At 36.7% G+C, this 19,384-nt stretch overlaps 1 protein-coding gene and 1 long non-coding RNA gene across 7 annotated transcripts in view; both read right to left on the bottom strand.

Annotated features, from left to right (window-relative positions):
• LOC147073085 (uncharacterized) overlaps nucleotides 1–19,384 on the bottom strand; it is a 692,917-nt gene that overhangs the window by 31,090 nt on the left and 642,443 nt on the right. The window lies entirely within an intron of this gene.
• Doa (CDC like kinase darkener of apricot) overlaps nucleotides 1–19,384 on the bottom strand; it is a 66,536-nt gene that overhangs the window by 19,369 nt on the left and 27,783 nt on the right. For 2 of the 6 annotated variants that reach the window (XM_085945221.1, XM_085945222.1), the window contains exon 1: nucleotides 6,707–10,139. The exons of the other annotated variants lie outside the window; for them this stretch is intronic. In XM_085945221.1, coding sequence (XP_085801347.1) covers nucleotides 6,707–8,050 — 1,344 coding nt within the window. In that variant the 5' untranslated portion in view covers nucleotides 8,051–10,139. Of the gene's footprint in view, nucleotides 1–6,706; nucleotides 10,140–19,384 lie in introns of those variants that run through there. 6 annotated transcript variants of the gene reach the window in all.

Below are 19,384 nucleotides of genomic sequence, written 5' to 3'. Positions count from 1 at the left end.
AAGAAAAATGACTTTAAAATTAAACAAAAATATATAGAATACAACACTATTGTTAATAATATATACCTAATTCAAAAGCTTCAATATTTAAACATGGAATTATAGTTAGTGTTACAATAAATTAATAATATTAAATTACGAAAGTCAAAATTCGTTTCCTTATCAGGATTTTCGTAAGTACATTATATGAAAACAAGACTAACCAAAACAAACATACATACACTAAACGCATAATAAATATTTAGCATATAAATTATTACAGTTAAGCTCGTTATTCGCAGCGCAATGATTTTAATACAAGACAAAATTTTGTATGGCGTAGCAGTTTTCGAGGTGCTACGAAGCGGCGTCTACGGTGGTCTACGCCAGACCATGTCTCATGAAAATTACGTCAACAGTGCCGTATTATTAAATTCGTAGTAATTAGAATTATACAGTAAAATCTGATGCCTTACCATCACCATTGTGATGGTTTGATAACCGAAGTAGCTATCATAACATTGGAATGTTATGTTAACTTGGTATACGATTTTTGAGTTATTTATGTTAATCGATCCAATGGTAACTCAAATTTAAAAAAAAATCAAACATACATTGTCGCTTGTTTCGAATGTCGTTCCAGAGCGGAAAAGGGTTGTTCTTGGAAACAAATTTGATTCGCCCCTTGCAAAATGACAGTGGTGTTTTCCGCGGGTTATTTCAGATTTAATGAATGGTGAATTTTGGGTTGTAAACAAAGATTATTTTGTCTAATAAAAATAAAACCGTACTACATCACCCTGTTTACAAATCACCCCCCACTACACGACACGCCATTCGAGCCGATAGTTATTAACGTTTGTTATTTTCATATATTTAAGTTTAGATCATTCAGAAGATGGGTTTATGGCCCGGAAAAACTCGCGGCCATTTTGACAATATGACCATCTGACATTTTTATTGAAATTCATGTTTTATTTCCATTCTATGTCAAATGATCTTGCGGATCTTTTGCAATTTATGAAATGTGTAAAAAAAATATTTCCTAAGTAATAAGGAAAAAAAAACCAATTTGTCCTATCACAACATTAAATAAAATTGGCGACAACATGACCTATTGACCTATCTAGCATATTTTTTTTGATAGCTGCCTTGTTGTGTGCGTTTTTTAAACCATAACAAAACACTAACTAAATGATATGGATTAAAAAAACTAATACATCCACATAAAATATTTTTTTCATTAAATTAGTTTTTTCGTTCAGACAACAATGTTGAAGATATGACATATTGTCAGAATGCACAAGAACTGTTAAAACTAAGTATAATAATATTGTACCAATCTACTAATTATTGTCGTGGAATTAAGATAAGCAAACACCAACTCGGTAAATGGATTTCCCATTCGTAATGACATATAATAATAAAACCCATATTAATGGAAATTAATTAGTGTAATACTGTTTTTGGAATAAAATTAGTTATACTTTATGTTTAAAATATTTTATAAATAGCGAATACCGAATGAATAATGAACTAATAATAATAATTGATAATAATTAGACTGTCGTAAAATAGAATTCTACCAAGTAAGTAGGTAAATGCTGTTTCAATTAATCCGTTTGGTCTAGGTGGATTTCTAAAAAAAAAACAAATATTAAAACTGGGTCAGATTCGCAAAATATCTGACATAATTTCCAGGAATACCCCGCGAGAGCTTTCTAGTTACACTGGAAGACGTAGCGTACCGACACATGGTCGGGCAATAATAACAACAGTGGAGAATTTATAAGACAGAAAAGAGTTGTTGGAAAAGCTCGCGATGTGTTAGAGGACGGTGCTCGAGCGCAGAGACGGACGGAGATGTGCTTTCGCAAGAGTGCTTCTAAATCTGGAAACGCCGGTCAACGAAAACGTGCCACCGGGTCAAGGTCAAACCTAAGCCGAACCGACAACAACCGAATGCACCATAAACCACCGGGAGATTACAACAATCAAATTTATAAGTCAACGTTTGTCAAACTTTCGTCAAGCGACACGAAATGGGCTATTAACTGTCAAACTATTAAGAGTAAAACCCAATTGATAGAATTTGGTACTGCTCGGTTAAAGCGGATACAGCGGAAAACGCATTTTGAAAATAGCCGATAAACTGGATTATTTGTTAGGTTAACCTAACCAAACCTAACCTAAACTAACCCTAACTAACAAATAATCCAGTATATCGGGTATTTTCAAAATGTGTTTTCCGCTGTATTCCTGATAACCGAACAGTACCTAGAATTTTCTTTTTTATAGGTATCTTTTGGTTTCAAAAGCACGTTTATATTCAGTTAACTTTAACGTGTTAAAAATCATTGTGTAATACTGCATTTAAGTAAAATAAATATAGTTTGACGTTGAGTACAACATTGACTTTAGTTAATTCATTGAAAAAAACGGTATAATGTAGATACGGATGAATTTAATTTAATATAATTGCATCCAACACCGACACAAAGTGTTTTTTTGTGAAGTGTTACACCCGGACATCACAAATAATGGCAGACTAGTATTAAATCTCCTGATTTTGGAGCGTAAACAGACTAAAACAGTAGGTATTAGAAATAAATAAAAATGACAATGCGTCGACATCATGATAATAATGTGTGGTTTTGTGTCATACTGCTTCTGTTCATTCTGTCATAGACAATCTGCTGCCATATGATTTTTGTTGTCGCTATAAATAATATTGAGAAAATACTCGTAAAGCTTTCGACAGGTACAAAAATTGATTGCCAGTATATGACAGTATGAGTGCCAGAATTATCTTTTTTGAACCGGTAAATTGGCACGAAAGGTGAACAGCACGAAATAATTTCATCATAGGAATTATTTCGAGAATATGAGGTTTGATTTAAAGACAAAACAACACAATATCCAAGAACAAATAAACACAATGCTATGTACATTTGAGGACACTTCAAGTAGAGTTTTGGTAATAACTTCACTGACATTTTTCTTCTGTTTCTTTTTTACCTTGACAAAACAGTCGAACACTTTGAGGATGAAAAAGTTTTTGAAAAACATTTTTGAAAGAAAATTAACAAAATGGACGACACAAAAAATAAATAATAAATAAATATGGGCGAAAGGGGGGCAAACCGCCCGAGCGAGATCGCAAAACTCTCTTCACTGACGTATCCAAAAATAATTCACAGTGATCGATTGATTCACCTGATTAATTGAACAATTAGTCCAAGTGGCAACAATAATATTGCTTAATTAATGAAGCCGCGGCCGTCCGATGTTATTAATTGATTATCGGTTGGCATATTGTGACGGAACTGTCAAAAACAGATGTTCCTCCCGCACGGCCAAGACAGTAACAGTAGGTAGTAAAAGCGAAATAGCATACATACTGCATTTAAAATTAAACAGATAAATAAATTATGTGTTTATTTTATATTCGTGTTTTTTCTCATAACGTTCGGAATCATAAAAATATTATAAACGCTGGAATAGTTTTAAAACATCGAATTACCAAGTAATTGTCATACATAACATATCCAGCTAATTACTTGAGAAAGAAACTAATACTCTATTAGATTTATGTTTAGTATAAATCCTTTTTAGTATTTTTTGCGTCACGGGTTTCGCCTTTTGGCTTCTTCAGGCACTATGCACACTTACCAATGGCATAATTTAAATGTAAATCGTCAGCTGAATGCAGAACTGTTCTAGGTAACTCACATTTGAAATATTGTTTTTTGAAACAGACAACTTAAGTTATTTTTATTTGTACTTATATAAAACAAATTGATACATCATTTTATTCATCAACAGTTCTACTAAATTATGATGTGGAAATTTATACATATAAATAATTGAAGAAGATTGTTTCAAAGAACTACTCCCTTCTAAAAAAAATCAAATGTGAGTTAAAATAGTTCTGCATTCCGCTAACGATATGCACACTGGTACAAAATATAGTTAATTACCGTTTACCAAGATTATTCATAAGTAAACTAGAAAGAAGAATATTATAAGTAATGCCTGCAAAAAAATGGTCAACTGGAATAGGTTGTGAAAGCTTACATTAATTAGAATTTAAATTCAGGTATCCTCAGACGATAGTATTAATTTGAAAAAATAATGTTTTAAAATTCTTAACCTTGATATAAATAAAAATCAACTTTTCGAACAAAATAAATATTTAAAACGAAAAAACATATTTGTGACTTTTCAACATTATCATACGAGTATATTCAATTTCGCACGAGCTTTCAACATCTTTTTTTTAAGAAATAATATGCGTTTAAAAGAAAATATTCTAAGAAAATTAGTTCACAATTTATTGTGAAAAGTCGCTTACGATCTTTCGATATTTCATAAGATTATTATCTTCAACGAATATTTTTCATAACTCTACACCCAACAGTGGCAGTGTGTTTTGCTTGTACATAATATAATTATTAATAATAAATTTCTCATTTATAGTGGATGTGTGAAAAGATAGTAGGCGAATAAAAACAATCTATTTGGGAAACGAAAAGTCGTCGGTCGGTAAAACTTAAAATCATCCGTCGGGAGAATATGAAGCGACAGGAAGTAACAAGCGACATAGCGGATATTAAAAGTATGAAATTCTGGCGCTGCAAAATGTTTACGTTCCTTTGCGAAAAATCACGACAGCAAAGAATGCATCGGCAGGAATAAATAAAACTACATATTTTTTGCGAACGAGAAAAAGTATAAAGTGAGTCGATGGTGAACTTAATTAACAAAACCACCCTGTTTTATAATATAACGAAGCCACTTAAAAAATAAATGTTTTTTACATTGTCAAAGCGTGGAAATTTTTCGACGTTTTCAATGGCATTCCAACCTGCCAATTAATTGGGTACGTACTAAGTAATCGAGGCACCATTTACTTGGTACGAGGGTGGGTCAATAAGTACTTAGAAAAGCCGACATGGATACACCACTATACTCCCGAGACGAAAGAACAGTCAAAGCAGTGGATTGCGAAAGGCGAATCATGTCCAAAGAAGGCGAAAACCGTAAAATCAGCTGATAAGGTTATGGCTTCTGTATTTTGGGATGCACGTGGAATTATTTTCGTTGACTATTTGGAAAAAGGAAAAACAATAACAGGGGATTATTATGCATCTTTATTGGACCAGCTAAAAAACAAAATTGAAGAAAAACGGCCTCATTTAAACAGGAAAAAAATCCTCTTTCATCAGGACAATGCCCGTGTTCATACATGTTTACGATCAATGGCTAAAATTGAAGAATTGAAGTTCGAATTGGTCGACCACCCACCGTATTCGCCAGATTTAGCCCCCCCAGTGACTTTTTCCTTTTCCCAAACTTAAAAAAATGGCTAAGTGGACAACGTTTTTTTTCAAATGAAGAAGTCATCGATCGGACAAATGCTTATTTTGAGGACCTTCCGAAAACTTATTTTTCTGACGGTTTAAAAAAAAATTGAGAAACGTCTAACCAAGTGTATTGAGCTCCAAGGAGATTATGTTGAGAAATAAAAAAAAAATACAAAAATAAAAACTGTTTTAATGCTTTTTTCTAAGGAATTATTGACCCACCCTCGTATAATAAACTGCCGATAGATAACCTTCAAATCAATCGTCAGCTGAATGCAGAACCACTCTAACATACATTTGAAATTTTTGATGAGAGTTTTTGGAAATAACTTGCCTACTGAAATTATTATTTATTATCTTTATAAATGTACGCATCATTATTTTAGTACGATTATTGATGAAACAAATGGTACACTTGTCTATATAAATAATAAATAACTGAAGTAAGCTGTTTCAAAAAACTCTTCTGCAAAATACTTCAAATGCGAGTTAGAGTTAGAATATAGTTCTGCAGTCAGCTGACGAAATATAAAACATAAATTGACTTATAATTACAAAAAAAAAATCCAAAGGCAAATTATTTCAAATTTTGAAAAAAACATCTTTTGATTTATAAATGCAGAAAGCACGCGCGTGTTGGTTGAAACAAACAAGAATATCGTCAAATTTCAAGACAAAACAATTTAAATGAAACTGTCATATTTTCTGAGTAAGAAAGGATAATAATATCAAGAATTAAGTTATTTGTGAAAAGAAATGATAAATTAATAACGTAAGTATATTCCACACTACTATCATCACGCTATTATTGATGCATTGCAGAAATGGATTTTAAAAGCATCGGCTTTTCCAATGCCGTATATTACAATATCGACGATTTCTAAAATTTCATAGTGTTTCGAAAATAATAATTAGCATACCGTATGTACTCGTCAAGGTCATTGGGTGGCTAAAAGCATAAACGCAGCGTTAGTGGAGCAGAAGGTGGGAGAGAGAGGGAGGGACTTCATAATTGAACATCACAAGCGGTGATTAATTATAATTATGTGTCAAGCAACAGAACACGTCCACAGTCAAGTTTACACACACAAAAAAATTAGGAACACTTTTAACTTGAACGGTGTAAAGTGGCACTTCACTTTATTTGGTTTTCAATGCAAATACAATCACACACTTTCATAAACAAACCATTCGCGATTGTTTTAAAAGCTCACGTAAAAAGCTGACTCAGTTGTTTAGCATGCAGAACTGTTTATGCTGGTTTATTTCATTGATAGGTCATAAACTCTCAAACAACATGCCGGGGTTAAGTCGGAAGATAATCCATCGATCGTTGCGGCAGGCGGTCATCCTGGACTTACGGGTGGCGTGACCGCGTCTACGTGCTTGGGTCTTCCGGTATGCGTTCTGGCGGGGGGTGGGTTTGCGAGATGGTTCGCGACGTTGGCGTTAGCGTTCGCCGGAGGGGGTTGCTGCGCAGGCGGAGGTGGATCGCCTCGACCGTACACCTCGTCCAGAGCGGCGTACTTCATGATGAGGCTTTGGATTTCTTTGCGCCTGGTCTCTCGCTCGAGGACCGCGGGGTCAATTGTGGGGGTGAGGTCATCGTCCTCGTCGAAGACTCGCTGCTGCCGCCTGGAGGAAGCGATGGCGGCGCACGACGCGCTCTGGCTGAGAGGAGGTCCTTCACCGATGTCGACAGCGCAGAGCCGCATGTGTTTCAATCGATCTGCGGTGGAACTCTTTCCGGCGCGAGACGATCTGGCGCTGTCGCCGAGTGTAGATCTGGAGCTGATTCTGTAGGCGCTGTCTCGGTCTTTTCCGCGGTAGGAAGAAGCGTTAGGTCGTTCTTCGGTTATTCCTTCGCGTCTTGTTTTGGCTTCGGTTCGACTTTTGGACACCGACGATGGTCTTCTTTCCCCACCTCTATATGGAGTCTTATCTCTAGTCTTTTCTCGTTGTTTCGGGGTTACATACGGGTGCGATTTATCACCGAAGACTGCCGAAGTTATACTTCTGACGATGCTCCTCGAAAGCGAGGGTTCAACAGTCCGGTCATGGTCTTCATTTTCTCGCAGCAGCTGTCGTTCCTTTTTCCTGCTGGCAACTTTGTCTAAGACGGCAGAGTATTTATCTTCCAATCTGCTTCTCGTCGATCCGAGACTGTTTGCTGCTAGAAGGACATCTGCGGCAGGAGTACGCGACACACTCGGAGCAGGGGAAACGGGATCAATCGGGCGGTTTCGATTATCCTGTCGGAAAGTGGAAAGGAGAGGTCTGGACTCCTCGGGTCTCGTTTTGGAGTGCGCGCTCGCCCTCACGGGCGTCACGTTTCTCCGGATAGTGGCCGTACCTTTTCCGTACGAAAGTACGGGAGTCTTGTCCTCTATTCGTCGCTTGCTATCAGTATACGCGGAATACATTTCGGGCCGTTTTTCGTAGCTGCGGTCAGTTTCATAACGTCTAACACTGTTCAAAACGGAATCCTTCTGTCTGTCCAACACCTTGAGTTCATCGTATCGCGATTTGGGAGAGAAAATCGAAAGGTTCGCACTGCGGTCCGGCTTTTCGGAGGGTACGCGTCTGGTGAGACGGTGCAAGAGACTGGAGCAACTGTCGGAGAGCATCTGCGTCATGCTGGTGGTGGCTGCGCGGGCGTAGCGGTGCCGCCTCGCCGACGCGTCATCCGCGGTCCTGGACGCCATGACTCGATTGTTCGCTGCACTTCTCTCACCTATCACTGGACTAGTCTGCGCCGTTCACAGGTGCCAACGATTCTCGCGCGCACTCGCGAATGGATCGCCGCGGCGCAATGCAACAGCAGGTCAGGTCGGAGATCACCGCGGCACATGTCATCGTATCGGGGACAAAACAATCCCTTATCGTGCGTCTAGTGCGTCTGGCGAGTGCGTAGTCGTGGCTGCGTTTTCCGCGGTCCCTCACGGCAGCGGGCCGGGGATGGGACTGAAGTTCCTCTCGCCGCTAGCGAGTCGCCGTGACGACGTACGTGTGTGTGCGTGGCCGGTGTGGCGGTGTGCGTGCGTGTGTCCGTCCGCTCTGCCAAGTAGCCGGCACTAAAAATATCTCGGCCCGGCCGGGAGAACGAGATGGAGGGCCGCCTCATAAATGCCGATCGGAAAGTATCCCCCCGTGTTGTGCTCTTCTGTTGCACAATCAAACATTTCCCACTTGTAGTTCCGCTTCCGGTTCGAGGGAGGGCCCTTCCACCCTTTCTGCCATTTCATGTTAATTCATACGTCATTTTCTTGTAGATTGGTCTGCTTGCTACTAAGTAAAATGTATGAGCGAAATATTTTTTCGCTATATAAGTATCTAAGTATCAAAACCTCATATTTTTTATACAGCCGAACTTGGTTATCACGATCTCGGACCTAGCGAGATCTCGGACGTAATGAGGAAACACTCGTTGACATTTTGGTTTATGATTTTCTCCATACATTTATTCACTGTTATAACGAGCAACTTATCGGATATAACGAGCTAAAATACTGTTAACGTGTCGACCGTTTAAAAACATTTCGACCTCTCGTGGTGCAGTGCGTAAGGCGCTTGCCTTCCACCTGAGCGTTCCTGGGTTCGATTCCCGGTCAGGACACACAATATGTATGTGTTTTTCTTAAAGCCTGGGTGTTTGTGATTGTTCAAAATTACTAAAAACCACTGTACGAAGAAGCAAGGACATGGTTATTAATAATAATAAAAAAAGCAATAAAATTCGATCGGACAGGATGATGTCGCCAGGGTCGGATTACGTTTATGACACTAGTCGAGTGTCTAAGTACCTACCTAACTGGTGTTTCACCGACAATAATAAAAAAAAGTATCCACGCATATGGTTGAAAAATCCAAGGTTTGTGAAGTCTGTAGGTACTTACCAGCGTTCATTAAATACACAGCTTCTTTTGTGGTTTATGAATGCCATGCTTGTTTGGGAGATTTTTAGGATGGTTTACAGATTTTTTATTTTCTACTTTTTGTGTAATGTGACCGCTCATTTAAAAATACCTATTCTCTGATATAACGAGCAAATTCAGTCGGTCCCATCTACCTAGTAATAACCAAGTTCGACTGTATATTTAAATTCAATATTTTTTAAATTAATCGATGTCCGATGATTTATTTGGCCGGCGCTTCGGAGGGCCCCCGCTATTTTCGAGCCGCTGACATTTCCAGGAGTCTCACCTCGCATACTCCGGCCCAAGACAATGCGACCGCCGCGCAATGGGTCAACATTTTTCAAGACCGAAATACGGAGCACGCGCCGGCACCTGCCCCAACTCTCGGCCTGACGAGTCAATATCGCGAGTGCGATTGGTGTGACTGTAACCACACACCGCCTGCCTCATTGTTTATTCTGGCTGTGCCGATCGGCACACTGCGGTGGGCGGTTGGATGGTTACCTGAGAAAACTGGCTGCAATGTTGTATGGCTAAATCACCCAAGCATGCGTTGACACATCGAGCTATTTCACAACGTAAACATTGATCAATATTATTATGTATTATGTCACATACAAACAACAAGTCAAACATTGTAATTTCATGTTATACTAACAATTGTTGCATTTGTTAGAAGCAAACATCTAAAATAAAATCAATTTTCAAGTTATAAAAATGCCTAAAATGAAGGTTTATCTAAAACTAGAAAACCCATGTAAATACAAATTTTAATATCCAACATCCATCAAGTCGATGTTGAACTAACTTTGAACATATAACTATTTGCTTTTAGAAGTAGGTACTTACGAATTGCATGATTCATATTTCCAAAATTTCTCACGCATAATATAATATTACTCATTAGTCGTTACTAATGTAGATGATCGACACAACAAGTGTCATTCACTCAACACCCCTCAGAAATGCAAACTGCATAACTTCGGGAGAAGAATTACGCAGCCGTTCAAATCAGTGCAGGTCGTGATCTATTATTAACGATATTTTTGTGTAGTCAATATTGTAATTGCGCGCAATTGACCGTGAATAGCCACAAGGATACCGAACGATGAAATATAATTTTGCTAGAACCTAAATCTTCAAAAGAAAACGTCTGTAATCCACAGAAGAAATACATGAAAAAATATATTAATGTCATAAATACACGATATCTTTAATAAAAAGTAACTATTTATAGGTATATAAAGGAATATAAACATTGTTTATTATTACCTAGTTAAAATGTATTAGAAGGGAATTGATTGCTTATTACATTTAGAAACATAAACATGTAATAATAATATATATTTTAAGATATGAGAGTTTCGAGAAGATCTATCCGAAGTTATCGCCTGTGATCCCGAGTTATTTCTGTATCGGGGATATTTTCATTGCCAGAGATTTTAATCTTGGACTGAATCTCATGTGGTTAAATACTAATTTATGCGTCTACTGATATCAAAGAATCACAACACAATAAATAAATAATGCGCATTTGAAGCTATTCCGCGTCTATAAAAGCGAAGGATTCGCAAGAATAAAATGCATGGCCTATTTTGTTGATCACAAATGAGCTCTCTGTGCGTTCGATAGAAACCGACCATTTTATCAACGTGTCTGGAAAATGTAAACAAACCTTGTGGGAGTCCTACCTAATACCGTTTGCATTGTTGATAAGATGATAAGAAGAAATAAGTTATTTATAACATAATACTCTCTGAAGCGCTTTCGTATATATTTATATATAGCGAATATATTTTTAATTATATGTAATTATATGTTGAATATTATTCTGATTAAATGCTGATAAAAGCTCATTATGCATTAGTTTTTTTAAGATGTTGAACCTTCTTCCAGATATAGCCTTATGTGGTTTTAGAAATTTCACTTTGACACAAGTGCCGTTAATTACGGAAGAAAGAAACAAGTATGGTAATAACAGAGTTTGTATAAAACTTAGTGGTCATTTTTGGCTCCATATATTATATATATTATACGAGAATATTTGCAACATCTTTGGACATAATGATTAATTTTAAAAAAATAACTATATTTTGGTCGTTTCTAAGGAGTCAATGTTTACTTGGTAGCAATTCATGATACATACATATATTTTTTTAAAACGCGAAGATTCCAATACGCAGTCCTCAAAACAAGTTTAATTGTATTTAAATAACTTCTGAACGTATTTCGATTTAATATAATATTGAGTTTATAAAAATGTAATGTAACGCGAGGGATTTGAAATGCGTCATACGCGGCTTCGTCGTGATCTGTTTGTTGTGATCGTCAGATACACGGGAAAGATATCGTCTCAGGTCGGGATTTAAAAAAAGCGCAACATAAAATGTGGAACTGGGCGACGGGAGGAGAAAGGAATAGCGTCTGAATTCTGAATAAATACAATATAATAAATTATTGAGCATCGCCCACCGAGGCGGGCGGAGAGCGAATCCCGAGACGCGACCGTCCGACATTACGGGCAGGTGGAGTGGAATGAATGCAAACACACTTAGCGGGAGCTTTCACGTACGAACTAAGCTTTTCACTGTCATGTATTTACCAATAGTTAGTCCATATATTATAATAAATTTAGTCAAGTGGCATAGCTAAAAAATGTGCACTTTTCTATAAAAGCATGAGTTTTGGCATGAGGCGCCATCTTGGTATGCCAAGGGCTTTCAATAATTATTGTTGTAAAATATCAAGTTTAACTTCGAGGTAGTAGTATTATAAAAAAGGAACTGTTCGACTGACTGAATCAATCAAACCAAACGGCAATTTATAGAAATTTAAATTTTGTTCATTATCTAAGTATTCAGCACCATACCAAACAGAAAATAACTAAAATAAGACAGTAATTACAATCAATTGAAGTGGCTCAAAATCTTTAAAAATACTATTAGAATATGATTATTCATCATGACAAAGTCCCTGCTTTTATACAAAAGTCTACAATTGGTTGAATTTTCCAGGTTGTAGTGCTGGCGGCTGGACTACTTGTCTACTATAAATTACACAACGATATAAGTTGGATATTAGGATCAGATTACGAAGTAGATGGTTACTTACTGTCTACCTATAATAGGTGCAATCTCAAAACATGCATATTTGAAAAAAAGGATCGATGCGATTGAATCCAGATTCCAGGCAATTAATATTGCCAGCGCCAATAATACAACAGATTGAACCTACTGTGTGATATTGAAGATAATTAATAATCACTATCGCAACCATTGCTACAGAATAGTATATAATATATTATGTGGGACATAACAAAAATGTAAAGACCCAAACGAAATATACCCAATCGTTATTCGAATATTGCTGTCCTAGAATTTCAATACATTCCATCGAATTTGAACCGCCCGCTGAAAAAGCTCCGCGTGTTATTTCTGGCAGCTGGTCATCCCCGAAGCCGAAAACTTTGGCGCTGATAGCCGTGCGGAATCAGCTGCGCGTCGCCGCCGGGCGGGGAGGGGTGTATGACGTCGTGGGTCCGCGTGGGCACTTAATGCCAAATCGGGGGCACAAATCCCATCAATTGAAAGAAAACACATCATCGTTAAATTAAAGTAACGGCCCTCCGTAAGTATTGCTGTACCCATTTTCGATTTGAATAATACATTGATCTGTTTACTTCCAATACTGATTTTAAATAGTTGAATTAATGTACTCGGTAGAAATTCAATATGTCTGATTAAATACAATTCTAATGGATTTAAGTTATGTACTATTCCAAGTGTACTTACTACTAAGTTTTGTACTCTTTTGCACTATAACTCAAATCCATTCGGTGACGATAGTATTAATATTGTAAATACATTTCACAATAGTTTGGTCAATTGAATGCAATATTTTTTTAGTCAGTTATAAAAAAATATCAAACGTCAGACAACACGTGTAAATCCAAAACGTGAAAAATTTGCAAACAATGGAGGTCCAAAGCATACGAGTAAAAGTCTATATATTGTTAAAAAAATACAACCTTTTCATGAGTTCCTGTTCCTGACCTTTGGTGAAGTTTATTCGTTATTTTAAGATGAAATAAGTTTTTGTTTATTCCCGAAGGGGGGGGGGGGGGGGGCGTTGATATGATTTTATTCTTCTCAAAATTAATCCCGGATTCCAGCTCTACATTGAACATAGTGCGAAATATTGTGGTAAAATCGGGAATTTTCAGTATTACCTGACACTGATTTTAATTCCATACTTTCCAAGTAGATATTAGGACAAATTTGTACCTACACATAAAAACAGCAATCTACAAAACCAATACTTGCTTGCTTATTTATAACAGTAAAACAGCTTCAATTATAAACAAAGAATACAGCTATGACAGTATACATGTCGAATGACAAAACAAATAACGTATGCGCACCTTGAGAAGCCAAACGGTGTAAGTCACTAACGATGTCTATGTTGACTTTTGTCGTTTTGCATTTAAGAAGTTCGCGTTTTGGCGCTTTTGGCACGCAAATAAAAGGCATCTATTGCGGTGTTGGCATTTCTCTTAAGTCCAACTACCTACTAACGAGATTTAGCGCATTTTTATTTAGCCACAGTATCTATTTGCACTAATAATGGGGGGAAAACAATGTGACTCACATAAGTTATATTATATAAGCAGGGGTTTTTTAAAAAAAAGCTGCCGGAACTCACTTCTTGCCAAACCTATTGTAAAAACGTCATATATTTGAAATGAAAGTATATAGTGATTTCCATGGTACCCACATCCTGAAGCGGGTCCTCTACCTATCACTGAGGTTAAAGGCAGTGTGGTGCTTTATAGTAGCGTTTTTCAAATGGTGTTAGAGGTAAAATTAAAGGTATTCAGTGTTATCAAAAAACAATAACCAAAAAATGCAATTACACAACCACATGTTTTAAAATGTTAATATGCCCGAAGGAAATTAGCGCCGCAGGCAATTTTTTTTACGATTAGAGCAAATTTGTGATGTGCGTTATTTCAATTATCTGGTCGATCCCCCATGCTAAAGCCCTGTCAGCCCCCCCTTTGTGGGGGCCATGGTGATTTCCAAAGTTCAGTCCAATTTTCGTCTGACAAATCGTCTCGATTCCTTTTCTTATAGTTAGAGTCTATGGCCGAATGTCTTCTTCCACTGACTCACCACCGATCAATGTATTTTGAATGATCGAAAAGTGTCAAGTGTGGTCAGACGAGTTTGAAAAAGTTTGAAGCTCTTATTGGGGTAATAATTACATTCACTTGAAGAAATGATAATAGAATTCAATGCACATATCAAACGCGATAGTTTTTCAGGATGTGTCTTTTCATATGAGATGATTCAGGACAATTAACTTGTACTATGTAATCGCGAACAATGTTTCATCTAATTGCTTTTGAAACATTAAAAATATCGTGAAAAAGGTGCCGGAACGCCGTTCCACCACGTTACATTACAAAAAAGCCCTACATATAAGTATATACGTATGTATTAATTCTATTGCATAAATAACACAATTTACAAAAATAACTATCTTTTGGTGGTATTTTGTTTGTCAACAAAAAGAGCTTGCCCTACCTACTCAATTGAGTAAGACTTTTAAAACAAAAAATGAAAGTGATTCCAGAACGTTTTACGGCAAGCCAAAAGGTATCTTCTTCTGGCGTTTAATATAATTATTTCTTTGTTTTTAAAACTCACCATATGTAAAATGTATAAATTTAAATCGTCAAAACAGGCCAAAAGACTCGTGGTGTTATACCTATAAGTGAAACGATCACAACCACCGAGACTTGAAGAAAATCGCATACATGTTTATTGTGACCTGACCGGTATCGAACCCGGAGCCCGTGGTTGAAAGACCAGAGCCTTGCGCACTGGAATACGGGGGCCGAGGGGGTGAAGGTATAAGCATGCACGGGGTCGAAACAGTAAGTATGTAATAAAATGGCAACCCGGCGTTGATGTCTTCCTTCGTTATTGACATTGGTATGTACTTTTTAAATAATTGTGTTACTTACTATTTACTTGGTAGAATTATATTTTACAAAATGGTAATGTAAATTATTTTTAATTCTACAGACATGTTTATTGGCAAATAACTATGTCGGTTATGATACCATTATCAAGACTAACTTGTAAATTAATCTAGGCGCTACTAGTGGATAGTAAGTAGTAGGGACACCCGAAATAGGTACTTATGTGGTAAATAATAATACCTAATATAATAATATGTAGAATTTAATATATTTTAAAATAATCGTTTTGTATTTTCCAAGTCGGGCACAAATGAGAATGAGATTACTCCAGTGCTAAGATTTCATTTTCCGAATCTTTCAAGCTTTCATAAATTGGAAACAGAGTAAAAGCAGAAAAGAATTTCTAACGTCACGTAAGTAAGTCTGTGCCAAAAATACGAATAAATTACCGGATTTCATAATAATCTACATTAATTTACGGCCCGTAAAATATTTTAATGGACATTCTGCGTCAAATCGCACGTAAATAATGAATCAAAATCATATTTAGGAAAGTAATAAGTACGTAATTACATTTGTAAAAATTTTCAACTCCTATAGGCACGTTTTATACCTACAGAGTGATAACTGAGAAGAAATAGCTGACCATGGTAAACGATAGGCAGTCAATGACTTGTGCGTATACATTACGAATGCAACCTACAGTGTGGCGTGTCAATAAAACGTCATTGCACTTTTTTACATTTACACAGTAGACATTTCAATATAAATGTAAAACCAGGATGCATAGACCGAAACCACCCTTGGTTTATGATTTGATGACGGTCAGAATGCAAAATGCAAGAAATACAAAGCCTATCCATTATCAATATTGAAAGTGTGTAAGTTTATATTTGTCCACGCTCGAGAATATTGTACCTTCTAACTTCTTGAAGGTAACGCACTTTCCATTATTGCCTGGTAAAAACATACTAATGGCGGACCCTTTTAGTCCAGTCTGTAAGGTAATTCATTGGCTTCTCATCTCAGAGCTCCAGGTTCGATTCGCAATGAGGTTACAATACATTTGTGATATTTACGCAATGTGTCGAAGTTAGATTGTTTCCGTAATTGTTTCAGTTATAACCACTATTTTACTGCACTACCTACTGTGTTTGGACCTCGCGGCTAGTTGTAGTGTTAAACAAAATATAATATAGAATAACATGATAAACGAAAGTGGATTCTTTGCTCATTTGAAGACTAAAATCAGTTATTATAAAGTTGTTTGATAACTTGGGAATTTATTCTAAAAATACATTCATTACGGCGTACAAATAAATAGCTTATCAAGAAATATAAGATAATGCTAAATAATTAACTATCGGAATGAAATATCTACAATAAAAGAGGAAACAGTTTTGCATGCATGAAATAATCAATACCGGTTTAAAAAAAGATTGGGGGATTATTCGAGAAATTTAGGAAAACACTGCACATTAAAAACGTCATAGTTGAGATAAATACAGCAGTTTTGAATTCACGATTAAAAATTATATTATTATGTACATATTCGTAGAAAAACTAAATTACTGTGGTTTTCGCCTATGATTCATACACCTATTACCAACTTTTACTCTAAATGATTTTCCTACTGACTGCGACGTCATTTATGCTGGCAAAAGTTTTATTTGGTTGTCCCCAATTTGAGACGTTCGCCCGGTATCTCATATAGGAAATATGTATATAAATACGTGTTGATATTTTCACCCCCACAAGTGGACATGACGAAAAGTACGAAATCGCCAACACTTATCTAATAAAAAGAAAACTACTGTCTTGATAGAAACCCACATGCCAACGGATTTAATGTTGATTGTGATTGAAAATGATACTTTGTTTGAATGAGCAATGAAAATGTCTAGATTTTTATGAACGTGTTTAAATTTTATAATAATATGAAGACTGGAAAAATAGTATTCAATCAGACATATCATTTAAAAACCAGTTCACCCAAAAAATAAAATAAAATTGACCCGACATAATATTTTTACTTATCGCAAAAACTTACAACTTAAAAAAAACAAGCATTTAATAAGTCATAATATTTTAAGAGTTGTTTCTACGCAAGTTGTTATATTATTATCACTAAGAGTGACAACTTGATAAGAAGCATACGGTATGGAAAAAAAGTAGTTGAAACTATATGCAATGTGGACAGAATGTTTTTAATTTCCTCATACCTGTCCTAATGTGCTATTGACTCCGTCCGTCGCGAAGATAGCTTCCGCGAGCGAGCTCAAGAGTTTGATCAGATCATTCCACTTGTACCCTCGCTCCTCCAGAAGTTTCTTCAGCTTCCTCAGCGGAGGCATCGCGGCTTCTATCAACCCGGAGTACGTCAGACCTGCCCCGTCATCCAGATCAACACACTCGCGTGAGGATACCGAGAAATTCGGTTTAGACCCCGAGGACGAACGCCTGAAGAACGGCGACGACGACGAAGAGTTTCCTTCATACTGGACGCTCCCGTCGGACGACAATCTCACATCTAATTCTGATGTATCGGCTCGCACTATCGAAGGATTATTGCGCATTGTCTGGACGCATTTGTTATTATTCAGTACATCGTCATCGGATTTTGAATTGTTTTGATCCGTTTCTGTTTGGCGTGTATATGAATCAGTACGGGATCGCCTGCGTGATTCTTTCTTGGTGTTCGGAGCTGGTCTCCTCGCAATGGATGTGCGAGGGACTTCTTTGATGTGCTCCGTCATGATTGCTTTCGTGTACTCAGATAGAGACGATATAAGACACTCCACGCACCAACAGGCGAAGAGCATTGTATTTAGAACACGTTAAAAAGATTAACCAACCACCATATATTAATTTTGATAATTATTGTTAGACAATATATTTTTATAATAAGATTTGACGTTTATATGTTGTGTTCAAAATAATTATTTCACCATTGTAAAAATAAAACAAACACTACATCGATAGGTTAGTATAGTATGCAATTGCATACAATATAATACACAGCAACTTCCACAGTAAACGTTTAATTATAATGAGTATAGTCTCTAGTCTAGTAAAGGAGTTCGTATGTGAATCCCCAGTAGAAACTGTTTCACTGATTTACTATTAATAATTGCTTTTGATAGTATGCCAAGTATGGTTTAATTATTAACTGATAGTTACACTGGTAAATGGCCACTAACTAAGATTTATACTTTTATACAATGCGTATTGTTTTCGAGACAGTACCCGCAAACACAACAGTTCAACTGGTAATGACTCAAAGAATGAGAGCCGTATCCAGCCACTGTGTGGAGAGTCACGTTCCGTCGTGGGAGATAGCCGGATAGGTGATCGCGAGAATAATGATATAATTAATAATAAACAACGGGTCACGTCGCCGAGTCGAGTTTGCCGTCCACGAGGGCGTCAGCTGTCAAACGGACTGAGCTGGGCGACCGGCTACTGGCGGCCGAGACGATTTCTGACTGTACCTACACTGCTATGCGTTTACTTAGTGGCGACATACAAGCTCACCGCAAGGCCCGCGTAATCGAATTATGTATTTATTACTTGCACGCGGAAATGCAACTGCAGTTCGGATTTTTGTATCCTAACAAGTTCGTTGCGCTTAAAATTGTATTAAGTCTTCCTCGACAAATAAATTGTAGATACAATTTCACACAAACAAAACAATTTCTCCGTATTACGGAATAATATTACTTAATAAAAAATAGTTTTTTTAGTCGACAGATATTAACGCAGTTAAGGAAAATTTGCTAAAAAGTATTCAGGAATACAGGAACTTAATTAAAAACAATCTAATAGCAACTTGAAAGTAAAAGGTAAATTGCAAAACTTGTATTATTGATTAGAAGTGTTGGAATCTGTCTATTCTTGTATACCTGTGAACCGTGCACAAAATAAACTAAACCACTAATTAATATAAAAGAAAACGTCAAATATCACCGTAGTATAATTCTTGGGTTTTCACCGTGTCTCCTTCTTCCTTCTTTACTCGACGTTTCGGGCTCGTTGCAGAGGCCATTATCAAGAGATATGTTTTATGATGGAAGAACGAGACACGGTGAAAACCCAAGAATATACTACGATAAAAAACAACCGTGAAAGCCTCAAAC

Source organism: Rhyacophila brunnea, unplaced genomic scaffold, assembly GCF_057557595.1.
Source record: "Rhyacophila brunnea isolate RB1 unplaced genomic scaffold, BYU_Rbru_1.0 scaffold_18, whole genome shotgun sequence".
Classification (NCBI taxonomy): Eukaryota; Metazoa; Arthropoda; class Insecta; order Trichoptera; family Rhyacophilidae; genus Rhyacophila; species Rhyacophila brunnea.
This window is presented reverse-complemented; position numbering and strand designations above follow the sequence as displayed.